Consider the following 16,067-nt stretch of genomic DNA (forward strand, 5'->3'; position numbering starts at 1 on the left):
ACATTAAAAAATGGCACTGTATTGCTATTCTAACAAGTTATCAGGAAACTATATGAAGACAAAGTGTTAAACAATGATAATTTGCATTGAATCAACTAAACGATATCTCGATGTTTCAATCGATTGTTTGGCACAGATAAAATAAAAAACAAAAAATGCGTTCTGAAAACAGTATGCGAATTATTGAGTAACGACTTTTACAGGCAAAGAATTAAAAATGTAATTAAAATTTCAATTTTAGCTTTTTGTAAATGTGATAACATATTGCACACAAAATGTAAATAAGTTCTCATGAAATTGTAATATGTCCAGCTGTGAACAACTATAGGCTGAGATGATGATGATGAAATTGTGATATTGAAAACATGTTTTAAAGTAGCAAAATTAGGTACTTTCTATTCTATATATTTAACCCTAAAGATTTAAATAATTAGTTTAATACTTCGTAATTGAAATGTACGTTTTGAATAACTACCCCCACTTTTTAACTTCTATATTACGGCCATTCGTTTTTTCTCACCTTAATTAACTGTGAATTCTTTATTTCTAGTAATACGTGAATAAGTGCAGTTATGGAAGTGGATACATCAGAAAATGTGAGTTTGTTAATTTTGAAAATTGAAATCGTCTACAAAAACTGTAACCGTTCTGTACTTATTGTTATATAGGAAGTCAAGAGGCACAACAGTTTTACAAGTCCTAACATAAAAAGAGCCCCAGTAGCTAAACGAGCAGGAAGAGAACGATGTCACAGTTACCATGCTCAAACACCTAAAGCCTATAAAAGTGCTGCAGAAAGAGCTCGCTTAGAAGTTCCTAAAGTAAGTATAAAGTAATACAATAATGAACTAACTAATATTAATCATAAATGTAAAACATTGTGACCAACCATATCAAAAGCTTTACATGAGTTACATAGAGATTTTATAATCCATTTTTGTCGATTTAAAATCGAGGGATATATGACAAATTACGAATACATCCATAGGGATCTCATTTTGACAGTCGATTGACGCTTGTGAGGTGCGTTCATAAATATCAAAACTTTTCTTTATTAGTAAACTGAAAATTTAGCTTTATAGCTAATAGAATAATTATTTTTAATATAATATTATTTTCCCTATAAAATTAAGCAAATACCAAAGCAGTTTCAACCTATTTTTTCAGTTTTGAAACAATATTATCATCACTAAAAGTAGTGGCTGCAGGCATTACCAAATATGGAGTTCGCTCGTTTTCCCAACCGTCCTCCCTTCGATCCTTAGTAGCTCTCAGTTTTTATTTTCTTTTAAACAATTGTGTTATATTCAAATGTTTTCATTGCATTTTCTAGTGTAATCATAATTATTTCTTCTTTATAATTAAACGTGAGTTGGAGTTCATTATTAATTGTGGTGTCAAAATATAGGTCACAGTGGCGTATAGGTTATGTTATAAGTAAAATAATCGGATAGTTGTTGTTTGTATTGTTGTTAACTGGGAACTTTTCGCGTTACAGATGTCGTTTAGGGTGGTGCGCAGTTCTAAATTCCGCCACGTTTACGGGCAGGCCCTTAAACGTGAGCAATGTTATGACAATATAAGAGTGTCAAAGAGTTCTTGGGACTCTACGTTCTGTGCGGTGAATCCTAAGTTTCTGGCTATAATCGTCGAGTCCGCCGGCGGAGGCGCCTTCATAGTACTGCCACACAATAAGGTGAGTTTACTTCATTGAACAATCTCGACATTTCTCACAGATTAAATTTTAATAATTACTTTGCAGTTTACCTTTTTATTTAAGTCTTAAAATATGATATTGCGACGCTTAGTCATGCTTTGTGGATTTATAAATAACTACTACTGAATAAATTTTATTATTACTTTTGAAGATATGTGTTTTATAATGTTTCTTTTTTAATAAATTTTGACTGAAAGTGCCAATTATTCACACTGAGGAAAAAATATGATATTATGTACCAACATTCAATGTAATATAGTCCTTCAAAAGCAGTGCCCATTCTCATATTACCAGTTTATATTATAAGAACATATCAGGCACTTTAAACCATTATTTCTCAATACTGATGATTCAACCTCCCAATTCTAACTATTGCCAGATTATCTGTAATCCCTCATTCAAAAATATTGATATAAGTGAATAATAATATAAAGATAAGATTGCTCAATACTCTTTTCATATTAGCTACCTGTTTTACATCTACAAATATGCATACCATTCTAAAAAATCAATCATCTCTAAAATTTTGAAAAAAAAACAAATTTATAATTTCTCACCATATTAAAATTACAGCAGTATAATATTCAGTTACATTGCTAGTTATGTTAAGTTTATGTTACATTACTGGTATTTGTCTAAATACATTCTTAAGTCATGTGTAAACCTTTAGTAAAAAAATTGAGTTGTAAGTTCCTGAGGGAGTTTGCTAAAATGTTCATGCTAGAACATCAGATGTATCTAACTCAGACTTTAAGCCAATTCTATTCAACATTATTGATTACTAGCCGTTGCTTGCCTTATAAAATGCTTGGTATTGGTTATAGCTGCAAAATCATTACCCTCCCTTAACAGACTGATCTGAATGGCTAATGTATTAATCCAAGGTGATGACCAGTCTCTCAATATCAAATCTTGCTGAAACCAGTACTGCTGTTTGGACTAGAATAGGCAATATAAACACACAAACTCACATACTTTCGCATTTATAATTATTCTGACCATTGGATACTGTGCCATCGTGTAAAAATAAGCTGCAACAGTCAGGCAGTCATTTTAAGCTAAATAAGTTATTTTGCTGAATCAGACAGAACAGAAAGCCCTCCACAATAACCAAACATAATCTTGTGAAGAATGAAGCAAAATTTTTTTAGTGACAATACTTTATTGGCAATTATTTATTTTGCATATGCTTTGGTAAAGCCAGCAAACAGGTGTATAATTAGATATGCCAACTTATATGTCTATCTTATCTATCTTCTATAATGTTATGGACCTACATGCCAAGACCTTAAGAACAAAAGTACTTTGATTTGTTCCAAAAAACTTTCTTATTTTACAAATAGTTGTTCATTTTATGCACAACACAATATTCAAAAAAGAAAACAGACCATTTATATACAGTACCATGATAAATCTAATCAGGATGTAAAAATGTTGCTATGTTTCATATCTTGTGTGGTGTATGCATGTATGTTAATTAATCAACAATTAGTACATAATTACTATCATAAACTCTGTATATCTCTGTACATAATATGATAATTAATGTTATAATGATTGTCTGACTTTCCAAAACTATAATATCTGGTATAGTTCCATTAGTTGTTAGCAGTTTAGTAGATTAGCTAGATCAAGTAAATTTCACTCTTGTTTTGACTGTGTACCCAGTTTTATCTATCCTATAAATGCCAAAGTAAGTCTGTTCATTTGTCTGTTTGTATGCCTTTCACGGCAGTTTGTTTAATTCAGTATCTGCAGCTACCAATTAGCTAGGGCTTTGGGGTCCCGCCTCTCAATGTGCCCTGAGATGACTAAAGAAGCTAATTTTGTTAGAGAACATACAATATATGTATTAACTTAATATAGTTGAAGCCTCAAAAAGGCGAGACTACTCTTCTCAGTGAATTACAAAATTCACAAGTATAGTCACAGTCAAAAGCTAGTATGAAACATAATTGTAAGCAACCCCATCCTACTAATATTTTAAACATGAAAGTTTGTAGAAATGGATCTTTGTTCCTCTTTCACGAAAAAACCCCTGAATGGGTTTAGAGGGAACTTAGTACACAGATAGATTATAACTAGAATTAACACATAGGATAGTTTTACCCCGATTTGTAGCGGGTGGGCCCACGGGCTACAGCTAGTAAACAATAATTAGCTAATCTCAAACAGGAGCAGAACAAATTCCAACTTTATCATTCCTAAACACATCCCTAATTGTCACACAACTCATTATCAACTGTTAGTAGGAACAAGTTATTTGCTTGTTTATCTCGTACAAATGTTCCTTTGTTTTTGTATGGACAATTAGAAGTAAATGTTTTTCCTTATTTGCTAGGTTTTGTCCTATTATATATGTTATTGTTGTATTTATAGATGTTTACTTTGTCAAGTTGTTTTGCTTATTACAAATAATATGGAAGGTTTTCCTAGTTATACACTTGTTTATGACATTATTATAATGTAGTTGGCTAACGGTGTTACTATGTGAAACAGTGTAGTAACATGGGATGTAGAAGTCAGATGGCCTGTTAATTGGTCATATATGGTTAAGTTTTGGGTACAGGGGAACAACTGGAAGCCAACCTTAGCATATTTGTTAAATGTTATACAGTTATATTCCTAATCAAGTATGATGCTTTCTAAGCTTTATGATTGTGGTCTATTTAGGAGAAAATTTCTAGAGGCCACATTGTTAGTAGCTCTGTGCATTTTATATAAAAACTAAATGGATGTAGAATGTGCAGGAACCTGGATTTCAGCTCGCAACTAATATCAAGCAAATCTCAAGCAGTAAACTGTATTATTCCAAGTTGATTGATAGACTCCCATATCACAGCTTGCTGCCTAGTTAAAGAGTCAGGACTTTATTCTGTTTACTATGTATTTTTGTGTCAATAACGAAATTTATTATCATTTGAACCAAGGGTGGGTAAAAACGAAATTCCGGTGACTTTCACTTCCATGGCAAAATTTTGCTAACTTTGAAACCTAAAATACGGAACTCAACTAAAAAACATGTGCAGGTACAATGAAATTACAACCGAAACACAACCTTTACCGACTCGATGAGTTTTTATCTATCGAACAATGCGGCGAGGCGACAGATAGCGCTCATTGTGCAACATATACGGACGAACAATGGTCCGAGACAATGCGCACACGCATCTATACGCGAAAACTAACGAGCATGGGAATGACAAGTGGCGGTTGTGGTGTCATAAATAGGTTATAGGTTAACGTTCTAGATTACATATATTGTTGTTGTTATTACCTGGTATTGTGTAATACTAATTTGTTTATGTCATTTAAGACAAAAACATTGCTAGTTTTGACAGCGTCTCCCGCGTGGACGTCGCTTTTTTGGGTAGAACGTTTCCCGAAGTTTAGCCGCGATAGCGTCAGAACCTTCCATGCGTATTTATAAGTAATTGGGATTGGGATATTTATTGAACAAAAATAAGGATGTAAAATAAAAATGCCTGCAGCTCCACCCTCGTGAATGTCGGTCGTCGCGGCAAAATTTGGCCTGTGTCCTTTCATGGCATCCAAGCTTACTAAAATCGGTTCAGCGGTTTTGTCGTAATACGGACAGTCGGATAATAAAGTCTGCTTAACAAGCTTTCGATTACATAAAGCAATTGTTTTTAATGAATTAGCAAAATCCCTATAAAATATCCAGGGGTCCCGAAGTCAAGTTAGTCCAGTCAAAATAAACAAAATAAAGTCATAACTTAGCCAAAATTCGCATAGAGCTGAAAATTGGCAGAGACGTTAAATACATCATTATAAAGAAAATATCAAAAGTCCCCATCGATCCCACTTCTGCAAAAAAAAATATTCAAGGTCAAACATGCAAAATTAAGGTTTTTTCCATTTTTCTCCAAAACGGTAAGTTTTATCGTAAAATAATACAGACAAAAGTTGTAGATCATACAATTCTCTACAAAAATGGTTCAGTCACTTTTTCTCTTAAGACTCACCATTCGTGAGATATCGCGGTTTTAATCATTAGAAAATTCATATTTTACATAATATGCACTAAAATGCAGCCTGTACGCGTCATCGGACGTTCAATATAAATGAAAATAAGAAATTATTGGTTTGTGTTATACACAATATAAAACTTGTTTAAATTGAATGAATATTTTAAAATAATAGACTATACAGTCAGTCCCTAATTCCCTTCGTCGGTAACGTGAGCAGACTTGCTTTTTGGTAATATTTTCGATTTTAATTTGTGCTGTTAAATAATTTTAACAAAATGTCAGAAGTTTGTTTCATTTGTGATAAACCTTTGGAAGAAAGTGAAGTTGTTGTTGTGGATCGTGGAATGAAGACTTTGATTGATGCAAGTGTTGAAAGAAATGATAAGTTTTTTGAATACTTGAAAGACAAGCAATCTGTGACAGTCCACGTGCAGTGTCGTAAAATGTACACTCGAAAGAGTAGTATTGTTTCAGCTAAAAGACAGCGCGAGACAGAACAAGGTAGTACATCCACGATAAGTCCACCTCATACTAGAGCACGAGTAAGTGAGCCAGATTTCAACTTTAAAAGATATTGTTTATTTTGCGGCGATGAAGCAAATGAAGAAGCTGAAAAGAAGAAAGCGCAAAATGTTCGTCGTAAAATATATAATGTATCTACACTTGAATTTAAAGATTCCATTTTAAAGGTAGCTCGGACTCGTTCTGATGACGTAGCAAAAGCTGTTATTGCCCGCATTGAGTATGAATTTGACTTAGTTGCTGCTGAAGCTAAGTACCACAATAATTGTTATAATATATTTCTGAGGCCTACTACAAAATGTAAAGTCGGACGTCCCGAAGATGATTCAGTGAACTTGGCGATGGAGGGAATATTTCAATACATTGAAAATAGTGATGATTGTCAATTTTCATTGCAAGAATTAAAAGACATAAGCAAAAATCCAACTATAGATAATAAAACAATTAAAAGAAGATTAAAGTTAAAGTATGGTGATAAAATTATTATAACTGAGAAAAAAGGGAGTTTAACAATTATCTGTTTTATTGACAATCAGTACGATATTCTCAATAAAGCTTGGTATGAAAATAAAAAACAAAATATAAACGAAGAACGATTAAGAATACTGAAAGCTGCCGCAGCAATTATTCGAGAGGATATTCAATCTGTAGTGATTAATAATGATAATTATCCCCCGCCGAGTCAAATGTTTGAAAATATTGACAGCGATATTCCAGAGTCATTGACTTATTTTTTGGAGCAGGTAATTTTAAAAAATCGACGATTTAAATTAGATCATCTAAAATTAATATGTACAACTATCAGCCACTGTATAATTACTGCTGTTCGACCTAGGTCTTTCAAATCAAGATTGCAATTGGGTTTATCAGTTTTTTTTCATCGACGATTTGGATCAAAACGTCTTATACAGATTTTTTCGTCTTTCGGATTATGTGCATCATATAATGATACTATAATGTATGAGGCAGCAGCCGTTCTGCATCGTCCACCGTATATTTTGCCACCAGAAACTGGCACATTCGTTCAGTATGTTGCAGACAATGCTGATATAAATGTACATACTTTGGACGGTCATAATACGCTTCACATTATGGGGATCATTAAAATTATTACTCCAAAAAGTTCAGTTACAGCAGAAGAGCCTATATTACGAACAAACATACTTCCTTCAGCGCAACATTTTGCAGAAAAAGCTCATGTGCCTATACAAGTCTATCAAACAGATGGTATAGTAGGATATAGCAAAATAGCTGTGCAGGATTTTGATTATGAAAGTAATACAACAACATCTTTACTTAAAAAAGTAGATATGTTATGGTTATATGGGAAATGGAAAAAAATATCATTGCCTGGTTGGAATGGTTATATTGAACATTTAACAAGTAATATTATAAATTTTTCGGAATCTCGAATTTTATTTTTACCATTTATTCATCAACCAGCGAGTAACTACAATACCATATACACAACTTTACTGTGTGCTATAGAAGATGCAAAACGTTATGGCCACCATTATTGTGTTATTACTTTTGATCAACCTTTGTATGCAAAAGCTCGAGAAATCGTATCCGCAGCGCCTGAAGGATCTGAATTATCGAAGATCATAGTAAGACTTGGAGGTTTTCATTTACTTATGTCTTTTTTGGAGCGATTGGTTATATTATGCAAGGTAGTGGTATAAAAGAAGTACTTTCTCTAATTTATGCACCTAATTCATTAGAAAAAATTCTCAATGGTCATGCTTACGCGAGAGCTGTTCGAGCACATACCTTGCTTCATCTTACTTTAGCAACATTAATATCCAAAGAGCTTCTTCTTGATAGTGAGATGGATGAAAAGCTTACAAATACAGTTGAACTTGTAACAAACAAAACTATTTCCTATAATGATATTGAACAAGGCGATGAAATAGCTGAAGCATTACTTTATCAGTTTAATGAAAAACTACAGGAGCACGGAGAACGAGGACCTACAGCAAAACTATGGATACAATATTTTCATATGGTGTCTATTGCAAAGGAATTTATAAGAGCTGAACGTATGGGAGATTGGCGAGCTCATTTGAATTGCGTCAAAGAAATGCTTCCTTATCTCCATGCGTCAGGACATTTTAATTATGCCAAGTCTGCGCATTTATATCTACAAGATATGATGCAATTAGAGAACTTGATGGATCCTAGTGTTTATCAAAGATTTATCGAAGGATTTTTCACTATTAGACGTTCTGATAAATTAAATTGTGGAACTTCGACGGATATGGTGATTGAACAATCAATGATGAAGTGTATGAAAACAGATGGAGGTGTTGCTCGAGGGAGAAGTACGCAAGAAAGTGTCATTAGTAAATGGGTTTATGGCATGCATACGATGAATACTGTGTGCGAAGGATTGGAAGATCTCGCTAATGTTAGAATGGACACAACAGACCAGCATGTGGATGCAAGTGATTCTCGTGTAAAGAGAGATATTGAAGATGTTAATAAACTTGTGGAGTGGCTCTCATTACATGATCCGTTCCCTGTGATTCCAAAAATTATGTCCATTGCCAGCGGAGTCGTCGGCGATGATAAAATTAATTGTCACAATGCTCGTGCAGTTGGACTTGCTTCTATAAGTAAAATGACTAGCCAAACGTTTAAAAATATTAAATTAAAACGCGCTGACAGAGTACTTCCTCTTTTAAGTGCAAGTAGCGTCATAAAAGTACATGATGAAAAGGTGCCTATAGACCCTGTATTATTATTTCAACGCATGAGCATTACTAAGACATTTAAAGATGAACTTGAAACATTCTTCGCATATGAATTAGCTCCTTACCCATTATCACTCTTTGATGAAGTGGGAATGCGTAAAACTACGAAGTCAGCTCTTTATAAATGCTTTGAATGTTTAAATTTCGAAATTGATAACACAAATGCTATCTACATCATCGATGGAGGGTATCTATTACACCGTGTTGTATGGGATCGAGATGAAACATTTCATATTATTTTTGAAAAGTATGTTAAGTATGTGTACAGACATTTTGGTCATAACAGTACGATTGTATTTGATGGTTATACTAATCACACGAAAAATATTAAAGCTGCAGAACAACGTCGTCGGACTACAAAAACGTCTTCATCTGTTGATATCGTTTTTGATCGATCTATGATAGTTCCAACAAACCAACAAAAATTTCTTGCAAATACTCACAATAAGTCTCGCTTCATTTCGATGTTATGTGAAGAATTTACAGCTGCTGGTATTCCAATAAAACAAGCTGATAATGATGCTGATGTCCTTATAATTGAAACAGCAATAGAAAAATCGAAAAGTTCAAATACAACTGTCGTTGTTGGGGAAGATGTTGATTTGTTGATATTATTCCTGCCTAGACTGCACGGACTCCAAATGATAAAATTATTTACTTTTTGAAACCTGGGAAAGCTCAAGTACAATCAACAATATATTCATCACAAAGTCTGACTGCATATCCGAAATGTCAAGCTCATATTTTATTTTTACATGCAATAACTGGTTGCGATACTACATCAGCAATTTTTAAAAGAGGTAAAATAGCAGTATTTAAATTGTTCGAAAAACGTAATGATTTAATTGATTGCGCAGAAGTATTTACAACGATTGACTCTACTCCTCACGACATTGTTACAAATGGAATTCGTTTTCTTCTTGCAATGTATGGTGCTCCAAAAAAAATTGATTCCATAGACAAATATAGATATTTGAGGTTTATAAAATCTGCATGGAACAATAAAACAGTACAGTTGTCTTGTCTGCCTCCAACATCTGCTTCTGCCTTCCAACACTTGTATCGTGTGTATTATCAAGTTCAAGTGTGGCTAGGCAATGAGCTGGACCCAGAAGGATGGGGTTGGAAATTAATAGACAATTATTTGGAACCAATTCAAACTCTACTCCCGCCTGCTCCAGAAAAACTGCTTAATACTATTTTTTGTAAATGTAAGACGGATTGTAGTAAAAACTGTGGCTGTCAAAAAGTGGGATTATTTTGTTCGCCAGTATGCATCAATTGTCAAGGTCAGACTTGCTCCAATATTGAAACAAACACGTCAGATGAAAATATTTCTGATATTAATGAAGAGACAATTGATGCATCTCTTTTCTTAGAACAGCGAACAGAAATTCTGCAAGAAGAAGAAAATGAAGACGAAGAAATAATATTCGACGTAGAATTAGACAATTATCTAATATAATACTTAACATTGAGAAGATCACTTGCAATATTACCATTTTTTCAATCAATAGGATACAATCTGATCAAATTTTCTTTATTAAAATAGATCGTGGACTATACCTACTGGGGAAACCACGTTAAAAAAAATGCGCCGAGTACATTACCCCATAGGTGGTGCGGAAATTTGTGCATATTACGTAAAATATGCATTTATGTAAAATATTAATGATTAAAACCGCAATATCTCACGAATGGTGAGTCGTAAGAGAAAAAGTGACTGAACCATTTTTGTAGAGAATTGTATGATCTACAACTTTTGTCTGTATTATTTTACGATAAAACTTACCGTTTTGGAGAAAAATGGAAAAAACCTTAATTTTGCATGTTTGACCTTGAATATTTTTTTTTGCAGAAGTGGGATCGAAGGGGACTTTTGATATTTTCTTTATAATTATGTATTTAACGTCTCCGCCAATTTTCAGCTCTATGCGAATTTTGGCTAAGTCAAATGTCTATTTTGACTGGACTAAGTGTAATTTTAGACATTTTAACTAAACTTTAAAACTGAATATTTTCTCAAAATATCCTATAGTTAACAGTATTTTGAAGCGTTAATTTTTCGCTAGGAACTGAATATAATAAAAAAAAAGTTGCAATTTAATGTCTTTTTGGTAGCTGCCTCAGACCAAGATGCTCTCTCTACCGTAACCACTGTTTACCGTACTTTTTAGAACACTGACCTTTAGTCTAGAATATTTACCTGCATTTATTGTTTGAAATTTCTTGTTAAATAATTTTTGATATAAAATTTTCTCCCAGTTGAAAAGACGATATTTTGTATCGTATTAGTTGAATTCTGGAATCAGTAATTTCAGCACTTTAATAAGATCCGCTGCTTTAAACAAACCCCAATGCATAGATGCAGAACAGCCCTTACAAACCACACTATCAGTTGCCCTCTAAAATTTGTATGAATAAAGAAAGTAAATCCTATATCAGCAAACAACGATTACTTGTTATCACTATAACCCTTGTAAAACTTAGGCGTGTCCTCCAAATTTAGAGTTAATTCAAATCCTCCATCTGCAAAATATTTAGGTCTTCACGGACGTCTTAAGATATCATTTTATCGTATATTTAGCAAAACTTTATCGATAGGAAACATCATTTGTACAATAACCTACGGTATGAAAGTATGCAGTTATCTAACGTTGATAAAATAAAGATTAAATAGTTTGAATGCAGATAAGTGTCGCTGACACTGAACTTGCTGATACAATGACTACTACCTCGATGACTCGGGATCCTATTATCACCTCTAAGAGTAAGATTCTAGTACTTCTGGGAGGAAGACGCATCCACAACTGAAACAGTGATAGGCTTCCTAGATGTTGGTCCGCGGAGAGATGTAATAAAACATTTCACGAGTTTTTGCTGTCGGGATCAGCTTGAAGCTGTAATGCTCGTCACTTTTTCGACAACTTTCACCATCGTTTTAACTTACCGCCTTTTTAAACCAATCTTTATCAAACTGCCCCTTACTCAATTATTTGGTGTCGGTGCAATGTACAATCCCTGCTTTTCATCGTTTCAGCTTACAGCTGCCACAAACTTGCACCCTTTACATTATATTAATGATATACCTAATTACTGCATCTGTTTGTGTCTTCCTATGCAGGCATACGACATCTGGTCTATCGATTTTTTCTATCATAGCCTAAATACAAAACTTTCCTAAACCAAATTCGGAATTTCTTATCATTATTCCCATCGTTATCAGCATTATCCTTATCATAGTGATTGTCATTCCAGATTTGTAAGAATTGCCTTTATCATTACGTGTTTTAGCGTGGTGGTGTTAGTGGAATAATTTAACGTCATACTGTAAATAATTTTGTTAATAAATCCTTTTCTTTCAATTTGTAGTTTTTTGTGGCGTTTTCTCTACTGAGATTTGATACGCGATTTAGTAATATAAGTCACACCAATCACACGATAGCAAACTTACTATAGCGGCTTTGTTGACTCATACGATTATATCGATACTGAATGCTTTAATCGTTTTACTTCAGTCACCTAAATGTCACACTATTTGTTAATATTTAGGGAGACCGAATGCTATTTATTACACTTGTCGAAATTATGGAATGATTAAATGTCATTCCACAATTTGGACTTATTTGGATTTGAGAGGAAATTTCAAGAGGAAGATTGAACTAAGTGTTCCCTCTTTCATTTAGATAATGATATCATTCATCAAAACCTCTGAAAATCCTTATCTATTACAACAGTACTAACCTTAAGACTATTTCTCCACGCATCATTTAATAGCTATCTGTCCGATAGCATATCTCTGACCTTTGGTAGGCGCATCCTTCGTACTATATTCTAAACAATGATACCTAATAACTAATCGGTTTATTGTTTGTTATGCTATGCGTGTATATTTATTATAAATAAGGTGTACCTAATATGTATCCATCTACCGGAGATCAAGTTTCAGGTATTATGTGGTAAAACTTGTAACTTTGTATTTAATAATAAAAACAATCTAAGCTAATCTAACCGCGTATGTACCAAATGGTATAAAATTATATTTTCCCGAAGACTTAAAAGGGCCGTGCTACGTTCTGTAGCCCATGTGTAAAAATAGCTAAATCTATAAAAAAAATAAAGAATTGTATCAAAACTTCTGTATTATTAACCTATTCGTCAAGTCTACCTATTTACCGGTCGTAAAGTCAGATCATTTCCAGATTCGGAGGCCAGTGTCAAGTTCGCGTAGAAACTACTGGATATGTCCAAAGTAGTCCAAACCGAAATATAATAAATAAACGGTGGCAGTAAAATTAACGCGCATAGCGTACGTGGACGGAAAATAGATCCGACGTAATTCCTCACAGTTTCTGGTTCTCACGTTTTTAGGTTAACAGAAAGGGACTATCTTATTACTAGAAGCAATTGGTGATTTTCGCTAATCAATTTTGAAGGAGAAAGATCAGTTTAGCTTAGGAGGATTGAAGTTTGAAATAAAATGGTTTCCATTGTGAAAAAACGAGGTTAAGAATGATGTCTTGCATTTTGTAGCTTAAATGAATCCAGATATTTTCTGTCATCTAGCTATTCAGGATTGAGGTTTCCGGTTGATTGTTCCCACTGTCAAAATTAATGTCTTGGCCATCAGACGTCACAATTAGAAGTTCCACGCATTAACTGCATTCATCACAGTTGAGACAAACATATATAATTCTCCAGCTGTTTGCATCATCAGTAATCAAGCCTATTTTCACGCATTAGGTCATCCAGGCAAGGTCAAGATGACTTAGATAGACGGTTTTCTGATTGGGGGTTCCGCTCTGTAATAGCTCGGATGGCAACGAGCAGGCATGAGCGGTCATGTGGGAGATAGCTGGCGGAAACTCGGTGATAGGATGAGCGGAAACTCTGATAAAGGTTATCTATTTGTAGTTTTGTCTTTCCTATCCGGGTTCCGCTTTTATCTAAGTTATACGATAAAAAAGGGTAAAAACGAAATATAAACTTGTTGGTCATTAAATCAATTTAATATTTCTTCAAAAGTTTTCTATATACGGACACTTATGCGCAAGAAATACAGTTGGCCTGACAATATTTTTTATTAGTCATTGCAAATTGCATTGTTCTTAACGGAAAAATATATTCGTAAACGTGTCGATGATTCAGTATTCACATGTTGATTGCGTCCATACAGGGCTGATCGATACCAAGACTGACAATTTTTGGCTATCGGACAAATAATTCAGACATATCTGTCCTATATTTAGATATTACACGCATTTTACTACTTGGTCTATTATTAGATGATTATGATTCGGACGTCTATTTGCGTTGATCAAACATTGTAAATGAGACCAGAAGCAGAGATATAAATTACGGTGTGTGTTTTGTGCGATCGATTTGGGTATCATGAATGAGGTTTAGTTTTTGAGAGAAGAGGGCTATTGGATATCGGAAAATGTTCTGTCTTGAGCTAATACACAATGCCATGAAAAGAGATTTTACATTATTCATATCTACCACCGCTTAAAATTAAGCGATGCTTACATTTTGGATGATTGATTTTATGACAGTATACTTTTATAGCAAAAAGTTTGCATTCCCAAAATTCACTGCGATTTTATCAAGACTTGTGGTCCAAATAAGATCAAGATACAACGGTTTGAATTTAGACGAGAAATATAATACTGAAGATAGCCACAACTTTTTACAGTTAAGACCTTTAATTTTAAACTGGAATGTGATACATCGCATCCGAAATAGGACAAAGGAGTTATTAGTTATCATTAACGTATCCGCGGAACAATCAACTTCATATACAAAACAATGTTCAAACGTTCTATAATTAGACGATATTATTTAAGGAATCTATTTGTGAATGTTTGTGTATTGGGTAATAATTCGGCAGTCGGAAATCGAGGGCCCGCCTACGCGCGCCGAGAAAAGCGTAGCGACGTGTGCAACGCGACTGTTACACTGTTAGCGAAAATTTTGATGCAGGTGTTTGAGAATACGCGACTGTTCGTGTATTAAGTTACTTCTTCTTTTCTTACGCCCGTTAACACGAAACAAAGAAGAAGGATCTTTATTTCTTTCAGTTTTGATGCAAAGACCTTGCGGTATCAACTTGTACGTCCAATTTTTCTCAGGTCGTTGTAGAAAATACCAATTAACCACACTCGTGCCAACAAGGATGTTCCATTCGCATAGTGCAGAAGCGAGTGAGTATCACAGGCGGGAAAGGCACATTTCCGTGTATTCGGTGTATTAGGACAGGCAAATACGTAAAAGTACATTACTTTAGGCAAGCTGCATGATTTCGACTTGTTGCTTTTATACATTCGGGTAATTCCTCTGCTCGCCAAAATAAGTTTATCTACAGGCTTTTGCTTACCGTTCCGACCCTATACTGATAAATAACTGATACTAACGCAGTTACGCTAGATGGTTATGAAAGTTTTATTTAAAGCAAATTATTCAACAGCCCTCTAATGATTAATCCTCAACCTGGGTAAGACATAACCTAATTACTATGACACGTCCACATGATTACGAGTCTGACATGTGGGGGTGACGCGCGTCAATCGCACCTGCGCCCGCGCACCTTCCCGATGGACATAAATCAACCGGTTGATTGTCGAACGTGATAAATTTAGGAACGAATTCTTGCCGGTTTGCTAGCTAAAAATAATGACTTATTAATCTATGGGGATTGGGGAATTTTGCAGTGGGTTGTGTGGATTGATTGATTGCTTTTGAATGTAATTTAGAAATATTAACACTATTTCTGATGCAGCTGATTTGTTGAAATGGAAGCATTAATTAAGGTCTGCTTCGAGTTGTCCAGTTTGATGGAGCATTTAAGTTTTAAAATTGAAACACAAAATGGACTGAAAACTAGTGAATTTTGAATGTGGTATTGGTTTTAATTCTGAAACAACAACATTAAAGTCTTCAAACAATAATTCTATTCTCGTCAACATTTCGAACGATCATGAACTTCAAACGATCCGCGCCGTTGACACATGCGATGATTGTTCGACAAATATCAGTACAGCAGTAAATTGACACGGTTTGAATAATTACCGGCTTTATGTGCCA

At 34.1% G+C, this 16,067-nt stretch overlaps 2 protein-coding genes across 4 annotated transcripts in view; both read left to right on the forward strand.

Annotated features, from left to right (window-relative positions):
• The first annotated feature begins 492 nt into the window (after positions 1–492).
• Positions 493–16,067, forward strand: part of LOC113494470 (coronin-1C-A) — a 30,744-nt gene continuing 15,169 nt past the window's right edge. For 2 of the 3 annotated variants that reach the window (XM_026872823.1, XM_026872831.1), the window contains exons 1-3: positions 493–596; positions 669–821; positions 1,499–1,696. In XM_026872823.1, the coding sequence (XP_026728624.1) occupies positions 573–596; positions 669–821; positions 1,499–1,696 (375 nt within the window). In that variant the 5' untranslated portion in view covers positions 493–572. Of the gene's footprint in view, positions 597–668; positions 822–1,093; positions 1,368–1,498; positions 1,697–16,067 lie in introns of those variants that run through there. The other variant, XM_026872840.1, reaches the window with a different exon arrangement.
• On the forward strand, positions 5,700–10,784 carry LOC113494481. Its single transcript, XM_026872852.1, has 2 exons — positions 5,700–7,561; positions 10,562–10,784. The coding sequence occupies exons 1-2, from the start codon at positions 5,985–5,987 to the stop codon at positions 10,569–10,571; spliced, it is 1,587 nt and encodes a 528-aa protein (XP_026728653.1). The 5' UTR covers positions 5,700–5,984; the 3' UTR covers positions 10,572–10,784.

Source organism: Trichoplusia ni, chromosome 1, assembly GCF_003590095.1.
Source record: "Trichoplusia ni isolate ovarian cell line Hi5 chromosome 1, tn1, whole genome shotgun sequence".
Classification (NCBI taxonomy): Eukaryota; Metazoa; Arthropoda; class Insecta; order Lepidoptera; family Noctuidae; genus Trichoplusia; species Trichoplusia ni.

Coding starts and splice junctions, on each gene's coding strand:
- LOC113494481 (XM_026872852.1), top strand. CDS start 5,985: ATGTCAGAAGTTTGTTTCATTTGTGATAAACCTTTGGAAGAAAGTGAA.